This window comes from Strigops habroptila, chromosome 11 (assembly GCF_004027225.2).
Source record: "Strigops habroptila isolate Jane chromosome 11, bStrHab1.2.pri, whole genome shotgun sequence".
Classification (NCBI taxonomy): Eukaryota; Metazoa; Chordata; class Aves; order Psittaciformes; family Psittacidae; genus Strigops; species Strigops habroptila.
Window position 1 is genome coordinate 38,775,059 of NC_046360.1, and position 12,022 is coordinate 38,787,080.

The following is a 12,022-nucleotide window of genomic DNA, read 5'->3' on the forward strand; positions in this document are numbered from 1 at the left end:
CCCACAGCACTGAGCCTGGCAGAGGGCACCGCGTTCCACCCGGGCCAGGTCCCCATCCCGATCCTGCCCAGGGTGCAGTGCCCGGGCAGGAACGAGACGAGTGATGGGGCCAGACAGCACGGGCAGGGGACATGAAGGGGACAGGGCACCCCCCCCCGACACTCACGCCTCAGACACGATGTATCTGGCGGGCAGCGGCGCGCATGGCACGCTGCCGATCCGCACGGCGCCCACGACGTCGCTGAAGCGTCGGCCCAGGTTCCTCCCGCGGATGGTCAGCAGGGTGCCCCCTTCCAGTGGCCCGCGCAGCGGCTCGATCTGCAGCACCAAGGCACAGGTTGGAGGAGAACCACCAGGAACCTTCTTGTCTTCACTCCTGTGCCTGCATCCACGTCCCACTCAACCCCGTGAAGAAGACAATTGCTCCTCACACTCCTGCTCCCCCCCAGCACACCCACCACCATGCTCCCCTTGCTGCAGCTTTGCCAACAAAGAGCCATTGCACTTCTGTGCTGGGTTTGGTCAGGGATTGCTCCAGCTGCAGACACACCTGGGGTGAAACATCACTCCTTCCACACCACAGCTTGGAATGGAGTGGGGGCAGAAACAAACCCAGAGGAGGGATGCTACTGTGTCCTGCCATCACATTTTTAAGGGTTGTTCTGAACACAGCAAGACCCTTCAGGACAAGAACAAGACAAAAATTCCTGATGCGTGGAACGTGGCCAAGCCATCAGCACTGCAGCACCCTGGGGCGCAGGACAAGCCCGCCACTGTGGGAGAAGGTTGTCCCCCATCCATCTCCTACACCACTGGTGTTTCACTCCACCGCTGCAAGGGGACAGTGCTGGGTGCGATGCTGCTCCAGTGCATGAGGGGCATCCCCAGGCAGCATGACTGCATTGTTCAGCAGATGAGACAAACCCCTCCAACTCAGAAACATCTGATCCCTTCACAAAGGCACGGGCACACAAAGCCAGCACAATGCTTTACTGCAGCAGCCAGCCAGGGCTGCTCAGGACCCACCCCCAGGCTTGTGCCCTCCTTTACCCGCTGCGTTGCCCCTTCCAGGAAGGCTCTGCGAGGGCCTCTCTGCTTGCGTGACTCTGAAGGATTCAGATTTACCACCTACTGTTTGCTAAGGAAACAGTGGCAGAGTCCCATGGTGCTCTGCCACCTGAACCCTGGTTTCCTTCCATTATTTTCTGGCGAGGTGCTGATAACACTTGGTGAGTGCTGGGGCAGGACAGGCCCCTCCCGCCAGGAGGAGAGGGGAGAGGCAGGCAATGAGGACCCTGCGGTCCCTTTAGGCTGTGTCACGGCACCCAGATTTTGAGCAGCTATCGCTACACACCTCCCTAAGAACAGAAATCCCATATCTTTGCCCATTTTGACGTTCACATTAGCAGTTTTGCTTCTCCAGCTTCTCCTTTCCTAACAAGCTCATTTTAAGGTTTGCTCTATATACTTTCTTTGCTGCTTGTCAGGAACAAATGTGTTGGCTCATTCCATACCTCTAAGCAGTACCCCAGGTCCAAATGCCCCCAACGACCATTATCCAACTACAATTTAAATAAAACTCATTTCAAAATGATAATGCAAAAGGTCCCTCTGCCACTCTTCATCTCGGCAGAAGTGCACAGCACATGCTTGGAGACAGGGCTCACGTTCATGTTTCAGCTACACTCCATTAAATGCTATTCCAGGTAAGAATCATTCACCAACCCTACAAATTGTTCTCGCTTCTACCAACCCCAGGAACCCTGGGACATTGCGACTGTGCCCTTGTTTTTCCCCCTAACATGCTGAAGATTGGATCTTGTCACCAGCAAGATGTCCTTGGCATTGGGTGACTCAACGGCATAGAAACTGAGTGAATAATTCAGCCATAGAAACTGAGTGAATAATTCAGTGCTGGTCTTGACCCCATCCAGCACCAGGGACGAAGAGCGGTCCCTCCCCTGCCCCAGGGGGCTAATGCAGCCAGTGCCAGCCCCTGCACACCCATCACGTACCCTCCATGTCCCATCCGGGTCTCACCTTCTTAATCTCCGGAGCGGGGCAGGTGTCTGAGAGCTGGGGGCTCTCGCTGTGCAGGCGGCAGCTGGAGCTGCTCTCGCTCCAGACGCAGCGGTGCCCCAGGTCCTCCCTCCCCAGGCACTGGGAACAGTCGGTGCTCCCGGTCGCACAGTTGTACACCTCCACTAAACCACCAGAGACAACAGTAAGCATCAGCTCCTGGGCCTGAGGCTCTGCTTAGCTTGAGGCAGTTAAACATACCCCCTACTAACCCCACCCCCAGCTATATTAATCCCAGTAACATCTGAAATCCAGTATATTCCAGAGCAGCTTGCACATACAGCGAGATGAGGCAGCGCTTGGCTGCCATCCTGAAGATTTCCCAGAAGGACTGGGTGCTTGTTCTCACTGCAATATAATTTAGCACTTTCTTTTCCTTTTTCTTCCCCTTGAAAAACAAACAACACCCAAACTCGGAACCTTTTGTCAATTTATGCTACATGTTTCCAACTCTCAGCATCCACATGGGAAGCTGCTTGGCAAAGCTGGCTCCATCCTGTTAGCAAAGCAATCACATTGCTTCCACACTCTGACAGAAATTGGATGGCTGCAGTGCTTTGTACAGTGTTTACAGTTCCTTCCCTTCCCCCTGGTGACCATGGGCCCCTTTCATTGACTTCTCCCTTCAGATCTGCTCAGCTCAGCTTCCACATCTTTTTCCTACATGGCTTTCACCTCTTCATTAGCTGGTGCCCGAGATTACATTTCCTCTCCAGCCTAAAGACTTCTGCCGCTGGAGTGTGGGCATCCGCTGAGATAAACAGCCAGAAACACTCAGGAAACGTTGTTTTCACACCCTGCTCCCCAGAGGAGACTTTGCAGGAGAACATAAAACAAAGAAACAGCCCCATTTTGCACTTCTGTTCACGGGAGGATCTCAAGGCACTTCATAAGCCACTAACGAACCCTTAGCCGCCTGCCTGTGCTTGCGCTAATGAAACGTCACCGGCACCGAGGGACTCTCCTGTTCTCCACAAAAAATGAGCTTATTTCACCTTGCCTTGATTCCACCCAGTGAGTTGCACTGGTTAGTTTTCCACCCCATAGCAACGAGCTGGGGTTCCTTCAGTGGGCTACCAGAAACAGTTTACAATAAATGCTAATAAGTATTGAAGTAATAAACACTAAGAACAGTAATTCCACTAACGAAGTATAAAAGATGCACACATTTACAATGGGCCCAGCAGATCTCTCTGCTCACAAGACAGCCTCTCTATTTCACTCGCACCAATCTGATCAAGGCAAGGAGGAGCTGGAGCCGTGCAACGGTCCCATGGGGTCTCCAAATATTCTGGCAATTCAGACTGATGCAAACAGAGCCTGTGTAAGCGAGTTCCTTCTCCACGCAGGAGGAGGGGGGATCCCACCGCACTCCTTTCGCTGTCGCTCCTGCTTCCAGCACCACCCACGAGGAGAACTGAGACTCTCGCACATCACAACAGGCTCTGCTCAGATCAACCACCCCTCACCTCAGGGTTACCTCTGCATCTCACAAATAGGGACACCTTCTTCCTTCTGCAAGGAAGTCATGCCTCATGCCTGCCCATGCTGGTATTTCAGACACTGTTTCAACAATGTGGAATGCTCTGCAAGATAAGCCTCCTCTATACACTGGGATTTACTGTGGGGAAACCTTTTTATCCCGGGTCAGTGGAGGATGGTGTTAATGCCTCCCTACCTATTACAGCTATCCTCTGAAGAAAAGCTCCCCTCAAGCATCTAGTTCTCATTAGCATCTAGGGTAAATCAGTTCCTTCTGTTACAGCTGCTGACACTACTGAGAGGGAAAAGAGCCCCAAGCTGCTGCCGCCAGCCACAGCACCCGGTTAAGGTGTAACATCAAGAGCACTCAGTTTGGTGTGTCACCATGAGCACCCAGTTAAGGTGTGAAACCAGGAGCACCCAGCTGGGTGTGATACCCGGTCTCGGGCCGGGGAGGGGGGAGGCTGTTGCAGAAGCGCTGGCTCTGCTGATGTAGCAATGGCTTCTTTGGGAATCGGAGCATTCTTCCCAGGGAGCGAGCAGGCCAGGGGTGAGCTGTGCTTACAGACTGTGCTCCTTCTCAGCACACGAGGAACAGAGAAAAAGCTGAATTTTTACAGAGGGCTGAGCCTTGCTGCCATGCTCCAGGCAGAGCCTCCCCAACCCTATCTCCTCTAGGAGGAATTTCTCTCAACGGTGGGGACTCCCACATCCCCCTGTGGCCCAGAGCTCCAGCTCAAATGCCTGTGTTCGAGGACGGGCTGGACTTCACCTGGGTGTCCAGAGGCACCCATCTGATCTCCGGGCACTGGAAGAACCAAGCTGTGCCCGGCTGAGCCACGGGCTCTCGTGAACCCATAAACTTTGCCAGGATTTTGGAGTCATTCAAGCCAACCAGATGAGAGCAGAATAAAAACAGTTTCAACTCAGACCTGTCATCGTCTCTGGACTGTCGATAAATCTGTCTGGTCTATCCTTCAGCTGCAGGTTCACTGGGAAGAGATGGCTTTTTTCTGGTGTGTGGAGCTGCACATAGGGAAAAAACAACAAATGCTGAGGAAATCCAGTAAAATGGGAGGTTCCATGTGCACACTACATGGATTAACATTCCTCGTGAGGCTCCTCTGACTGCTGCTGCTCAGTACAGGAGGGTCTCATCTTTAGGAAAAACAGAGGGAGGGCTGTTCTCTGGTTTAATGCTTCTGCTGAGTCCCAGTGAAGGGCGCTGGGGCACAGCACACACTGCAGGGAGCACAGCCTGGGCTTGCTGCTATTTTTAGTAGAAACGGACAGGAAAGCTAACAGACTGGCCAGTGCCAGGCTATAGCACAGAGGTTTGCAGGTGACATGGTGGGAAAGTGCTCCTCTCCAGCTTTACTCGCAGTATTCCCACGGGTGGAAGCCCGAACGATTGCTGCATTTCTGAGGTGCGGTTTGCCCTCCCACAACCACTCGCTGCTCTTCAGTGAGCACCTGAACATTTTCTCAGGCCAATTCCTAGCTCAGAATAAAAGCTACAGAAATAGCAACACTGAAAGGTGGCCAAATTTTTTGCCTGAACTGAACTCTGCCTATTTAGAAAGGTAAACAAGCAGCAGCTTCCCAAACCCCAGCAGAGCTGAGGCTCGAGCCACGCAGATACCCATGAAGCAGCCACTCCGCACTGCGAACACCCCTCCAGCACCAGCACACACAAAGAGAACCCAGTTTGCACTTTTTTCAGCTGGAAGTGGAGGGAGGGAGAAGGGGAGGCAGCATCCAGCTGCAGGTGGGAGGTTGGGGGCAAGACCGTCCCCATGCCATGGGGGATATGGGGTGATGGCTGCACCCCTGACTCACCAGCACGTGTACGCACTCCACAGCAGAGGAGTTCACCCACCGGGCTTCAAACGTCCTGTCAGTCCCAAAATGGCATTCCAGGGCTGTCTCCTGGGAGAGGGAAGACAAGGGCAGAACTTTTGTGCTGTTCTCCATCTCAGTTAACTGAGAGGACAGGCACTATGTCTCACCTTGTTTCTGCCATCAGTACCTGAACTGTGCTTAACTCAAATAGAACAGAACCCAATACTGGAAACAGGGCTGGGATCTGTGTCTAATTAATCCTGCTCTGGTACACACCTATACACAAAACTGCTGCAGGCTGAGCATCGCATGTGGAGCCAAGCCCTGTCCCTTGCTCTCACCTGCTGTGCTGCTGTGAAGTGTCATGAGCAGGCATGGGGCAGCTGCTCCTGGAGCCGGGGACACACAGCACATGCAGATCAGGAGATGTGCCTGACCCACGGCACTCACAGACTAGGAGGAAATGCCTGGCCGGGCTATGGTCTCAGAACCCCAGCCTGTGGGGTACCCAGGTTCCACTGGACCAGGGTGTTTAAAGCTCATGCTGCAACCCAGACCAAAAGCCAACGTGGTCCCAAGCCGCCTCACCCAAACAAGACCAAACCAGTCCATCATTTGGGCTCAAAGCCACCTTCCTCCTCTTCCTAACAACTGCATAGAGCAGATCTCTAACTCAAACGAGGACCCAGCTGGGAGTAGGTTCAAAGGCAGATTTTTCTGTGCTGTTTTCCTGATAACACAAGGATGATATCCTGCCCTGAGTCACTGCTGTGCCCCCATCCTGCAGGAAAAAAATCCTATCTCCAAATAGGTTGATGCTCCACCACTACTGAGGTCTAACCACCCTTTGAAAGCTGACAGATCTGATAAAAGACATGAAAGAAAGCATCAGAGTCCTGGCAGGCAGCTGCTGGCCCAGTGAACACACACACAGCCTGGAGGGAAACTGGAACCTCCTCCAGCGCATTGCTTGTCCCCGATAGCATAGAGTAGCTGCTGCTCTGCAACTGGTCACGCCACCTGGGCAGTGTCCCCACAGCACACAGGGTGTCAGGACATGTGTCCTTGATGCTCCAAGCTCCAGCAGCACTCGTGAGCTCCTGCAGAGAGGAAAGTAGAAGGAATCCTGCTCCATGCCCTGGGACAGCTTGCGGATGGTGCCAGGAGGAAGCCAGACTGCCAGAGCAGCCCCTCCAGCCGCCCCAGGAGCAGTGCCTCGGCCCCTTTCCTGCTGACTTCATTTCCTATTGGGTTACATGCAGTATTGCTTCCTCTTCAGCCACCTCCAGCATCCACAGAGGAAGAAGGATTTCTTGCCTTTTTTTGCTGATTGTGGCAGGCACATCCTCCCTTCCAGAGTCCAGACCCGTGCAGGAAACAGCAGCCCCAGCCGGGGGGAGCTCCGTTCTGCCCCTGTGCCAAAGGGCAGGAGGTCTGGCGGAAGCAGTGCCTCTGCAGTGCCTGGCAGCATCCCCACTGCCCCAGCACAGCATTCCCAACCTTCTCCTTCCCCTGCAGAGGAGCTGCTGGGCTCTCCAGCATACAGGTACCCATACCCTCCGCATGGCACAGCGAGCCAGGCTGAAGACTTGACCAAAAATGACACAGGGTGGCTTTCTACAAATGCCAGAGCTTAGTCAAGTATTTCCCCAGAGCGCAGCCTCCCTGTCCCGAATTCCTCTGGTTCCTCCTGAAGTGCAATGCACCTCCAAAGGCACCATTTGATGTCCACTCCCACTTTTCACCCTATGACAATTTGCATGCCACAAAAAAAAGAGCTCTGCAGTGACAAGCAGAAGTTAAATTAAAACATGTTTCCACGCTGCACTCCAAGCAGCGGCTGAGCCAGCACAGAGCTCTCTGCCCGCTGGTCAGGCCTTTGTCCTTCATTCGTAAGTGCGGGGGGGGGCCAGGAGAGCGTGACACCAGCACGCTCTGTGGTGAGCAAACACACACAAGGGAATGGAGAATTTTACTTCCCCTAAACATTTTGCTCTAGTGACTGTTTTACAAGGGGTGTAAACCTCCTTTTGCCAGGAAATAGGAAAAGCCAGTCACTAATTGCAGGAGATCCCTGGAGAATGCCTGGACACAAACAGTGCCTCCCTTCATCTTTGCCACACAAACCTCACTCACCAACAGGGTGGCTGCTTTCCGCCAACGTCTTTTGTCAATATAGAGATTCCAGCTGCTAACACAAACTGGAACTGGCCCCATCACCCACTCCCCAGGCAGACACCAGCTCGTGCTTGAAGCCCCTTCGGCTGACGTGCCCACTGTGCCTGGGCTCACCTGAACCTTCACGGTCTCTCTGGGAATTCATTTACCTTAGAGAAAGTTGCATTAGCCAGTGCGATCATCATGTCCTGAGGCACTCCTGTGGGCATGGGCTCCAGAGACGCAGGGATAATCCGCGGGCAGTCAATCTTCTTCTGTTAGGTACAAAACAAGAGAAAAAAAGAGAGGTTGGCTGAGCGCATGCTGAGCATCCCTAACGACAAGGCAAGAAGACAGACTAGGATCCTGGATAAGATTAATTTTACTACATCTGTAAAGTCAGATCACACTGCAACCCCAGAAAGTGAAACATCAAAATGGATCCGTGATGCAATGAGCAGTAATGCCACATGGAGACTTCCTTCCTCGAGGAAGGCTCCAAGTCCAGCCCAGAATGGCACTGCCTTAAAATCCACCCCTCTGCATGTCTGACAGCCATGGTGGTGGCTGGGTTTCCAGTAGGGCTCATCCATAGCCATGGCCAGCAGCCACAGGAGGAGCGCAGCAGGAATTCCCCTCTCACTCCTGCCAGGCTCCTCTGCCAGCTCGGGACATTGGCAGCTCCCAGCCCCGGGCAGTGGGGAGCAGATGCCCAGCCTGCATTTCATCTTCTTGCCTTGGAAAACATGTACTCACAGGTTAACACGCTCCTCAGCTGCCACTCTGGGCAGCTCCATCATTACATGCATTTAAACGTTAGAAGACGGGGCTGGAGTGGCACTAGAAGGAGGCACTGCAGCCTACAAGGGCGAATTTGCCAGGGTGACCCCTCCTGTGAGCTGGAAGCCGATGTCTTACACACCACAACACACACTTCTGCAATCCCCTGCAGAGACTTCACTGCCAGTGGTGTCCCTCCTGCACAGTGTTATTACAGAAGCGAGCGGGGTCTGTGTGTGCTCGCGTCTGCATGTGGTGGAAAGGGTACAGTGAGCTATGGGGGCTTCAGCAAGGGACTGCAGCACAGGACAGCTGAAATTAAACGCCTAAATGAAGCTGAAAAATTATTTTAAAAGGTCATCTGTCCCCCTACTTTTGTTCTCACTTTAAATTGATGGCTCAGATACTGGAGCTGACTCAGAATTCAAGTCTGTATGACAAGCCCATCCTGTTCTCTCATGAGACGTAAATCACACTGCAAAACTACAGCAAAAATGAAGCCAGATTCTCTGTTGCCCTAGGGTATATCCAGATGAATGCCTCTGACAGTGGAGCCATTGGGGTAAAAGACAACAAAATATTTGGTCCATTATGCAGAATGATTTGCAGCAGGCAAGATTTCCTTCTCACTTGCATTAAAGGTTACCCCACTGTGACTCTGCCGATGGCAGTGCTGCTGCTGCTCCGCTGAGAGGTAGACCTGCCCTCATAGCACCGAGATGCCGCAGGACACATCCTTGGTGCTGGACATGCAGCAAGCATGAGGTTTCTCTCTTGCCTTCCCCCAGACCTAGGTAGGGCTCAGGGAGCTATCTGGAAGTGCCTGTTTGCCTGTGGAAAACATGCTTTGTTTCTATCAGGACACTCATCTTAACCAAGCACAGCTGGTGCCGCCTGAACAAGGAGATTAAATAACAGAGATGCACATGATAAGAGAAGTAAAACAACAAAGCAAAGCACTGGAGACAGATTTCAGTCCCAAGCCTCCTCCAGGAGAATCAAAAGAGTTAAAATAAAACCAGCAGGGCCACAACTGAAAATTCATGTAAAAGCTCCTATGGCCTGGTGTGTCCTCACATGTCACAGCAGCTGGCGTAGCTCGCTAGATAAATACACTTTAGAGGACTGATTAACTTGTCGTCTTGCAGCCCCTTCTCCTGCTGTTCATCAGCAGCTAGAAATAGAGCTGATTATATTATTCATGTCTGGATCAGGGCAAAGGGTCTGAATGTTTAAAATGCTGTGGATGAAGCCGGTATGGTGCTGGCTTCCCCGTGGACCACAGTTTTCAGGTGCAGCCAGCAACGCCGTGTTTACGGAAAGTTCAGACTGCAGGACCAGGTACCATGTTTCCAGGGCTACAGAGCACCTCTTCCTGTGGGCTGCTCACCAAACCAGTGGGAAGAGCTAAGAAAGGCAGAGATAAAACAGGAATATGCCCAAGCCAGGTGCAGTATCCAACCGAACTGTACCTCTGGAGGAGAGATCAGAGGCAAGAAAGTGAGGATAGGCACAGTTATCCTTAAGGAAGGACAGGCACAGTTATCCCTGCCAGAGGGGAACCATGGATCTTGCTGTCTGCTCGAAGTGATGGGAGCGGAATGGAAGGACTGGGTGCAGCTCTTCATTACATGTAAGTGAGGCTCCTTGAGACCTATGTCTATGACCCTAACATCCTCCCTCTGGGCAGAAGAGCAGCTACTCCTAATCCGTGGTGGTCCCCAGCCCTTCCTGTGGACCTGACGCTGCTCGGTGCCACTGGCAGTGCTGATCCTGCCCTGGAGCCACTGCCCCAGTGCGTGGCATCACCAAAGCCTGTACACCACCAGAGCCTGCACAGCCCTGTGTCCTGGCACTGGGCAGACACTGCAGAGCCTCAGCGCATGGGTCCCTCACCAGGAGCAGCCATGAGGGAGGGTTTTCAAGTGCCCAGCATCCATCCAGACAGCAAGAGAAAACACCAGATGCTCTCTGAAACCTGGGAAGTTGACAAAGTCGAGAGTTCTTCCCCAAACTGCCCAGTGTGAGCTGCCCGGGAAGTATAACTGATCCAGACACACTTCACAGGCTGGAGGACACACCAGCGCTGCTGGGAGCTGCCACCCACAGGGACGGGAAATACTTCCCAGGTCTTTACACTAGACACAAGCATGTGGAGCTGCGACGTGGTGGCCCCATCTCCATCTCCATCCCTATCCCCATCCCCTGTGCAGAGGGAGCGGATGCCAGGGCCAGCCCTGGGATCAGCCCAGGGGGAGAGGGTGGGACATCTGACATGGGCCGATCTGTGCCAGTCATGGGCATGAGGAACACTGGAAGAGCTGAGATGAGCAGGGCATCAGTGCTAAAGGGATATTGAATTTACAGTGTAAAAGCTTGGCTTGGATCTACGTCAGACTGACTCCTAAAAAGCCAATTTTATTTAAATTAACTTCAATTTAAATTTCAGAAGCAGGAACACACTGAGCCTCGGGGTTATTAAAGGTGTAATTTGGAAAGCGGCAATTTTCTCCGTTAGATGAGCACCACCAGTGGTGCTCCAGCAAATTATTAATGTACCACAAAGGCCTAGTCAAAGCTAAATGGATTGCAAGGTATTGCTACGCTTGGTGTGTTACTCAAACCCAGGCATCCAGTAAGTGGAGAAGCAGTGTCATTGCTCCAGCCATCAGAGGTGATGAAGAGCCAAGGGATGGAGCTGCTGAAGGTACCAGGACAGCCGAATGCTTTAGCCAGGCTGACAGCCTCCTCACACAGACATGCCTCCAGGCAAGGCACAGCACAGCACTGTCGCAGCTTCCCTGCCCCACATGCATCCCCCTCCTGGGCACCAGCAGACAAAGGTGCTCCGACTCCATCCTGGGACAAGCTGTGGCCAGCCCATGCCAGCCGCTGATGGAGGAGACTCAGAGCCTGCCGGGAGGAGCAGTGGGGACCATGCTGAGCACTGGTGCCTGAAGACCTCCAGGGTCATTAGATAAAGTGAGGCTCAGCCTCGGAATCTCGAGGTAAGATGGTCCAAGCCCAGCCTCAGCCCCACGCTCACCCGCGCTGCTGAGGAGCGCTGCAAACATGGTACATGCAGAGCAACACCCAGAGTGACCCTTCAGGTCTCCACTGGCTGAGCCTCTGCAAGTGAGACGTGTATCACTGCATTTCAGACTGTGAGGCAGCCCACAGCCAGGCAGCAAAGCAGCACTGTCCTTGGAGCTGCCCCACACCCGCCAAACCCATCTATCTGCCCCATCTCCAGGAGAAGGAAAACCACAGCAACAGCACCCGACTGTGGAAGGTGTCCCAAAGAGCAAAGTCTGAGTGGCCTTACCTTCATCTGCAGCGCATCGTCACACTGCGAGTGGTTGGAAACACAGGCATAGGTGGAGGGGCACCAGTGACACTTCCACCTAGTTGACAGGCAGCTGGTGCACCTGAAACAGCAAAGGTGCGGTGAGAAGAGCAGATCTCGAGTCGCTCGCAGAAGGCGAACCTCAGCCGTGAGATCAGTCTTCATACAGTGTGTTCAGTCTTTAATGGTGCCCAGAAAAACCCATGGCAGGGGCTGGGTTTTCCTCTCCTCCTCTCCCTGGGAGCTGGAGCGAGGTCCCGCATTCCCTCTGCCGCTCTGAGGGAGGCTCTGGAGGCATCACCACCTGCCCCAGGCCCCAGCCAACTGGGAGCCACC

General features: G+C 53.4%; 1 protein-coding gene across 1 annotated transcript in view; it reads right to left on the reverse strand.

Moving 5' to 3' along the window:
- PLXND1 (plexin D1) overlaps positions 1–12,022 on the reverse strand; it is a 78,182-nt gene that overhangs the window by 35,431 nt on the left and 30,729 nt on the right. Inside the window, exons 8-13 of the mRNA XM_030500739.1 lie at positions 11,666–11,768; positions 7,731–7,835; positions 5,401–5,490; positions 4,494–4,587; positions 2,041–2,204; positions 167–318 (exon numbers count right to left, since the gene is read on the reverse strand). Of these exons, the coding sequence (XP_030356599.1) occupies positions 167–318; positions 2,041–2,204; positions 4,494–4,587; positions 5,401–5,490; positions 7,731–7,835; positions 11,666–11,768 (708 nt within the window). The remainder of the gene's footprint in view (positions 1–166; positions 319–2,040; positions 2,205–4,493; positions 4,588–5,400; positions 5,491–7,730; positions 7,836–11,665; positions 11,769–12,022) is intronic.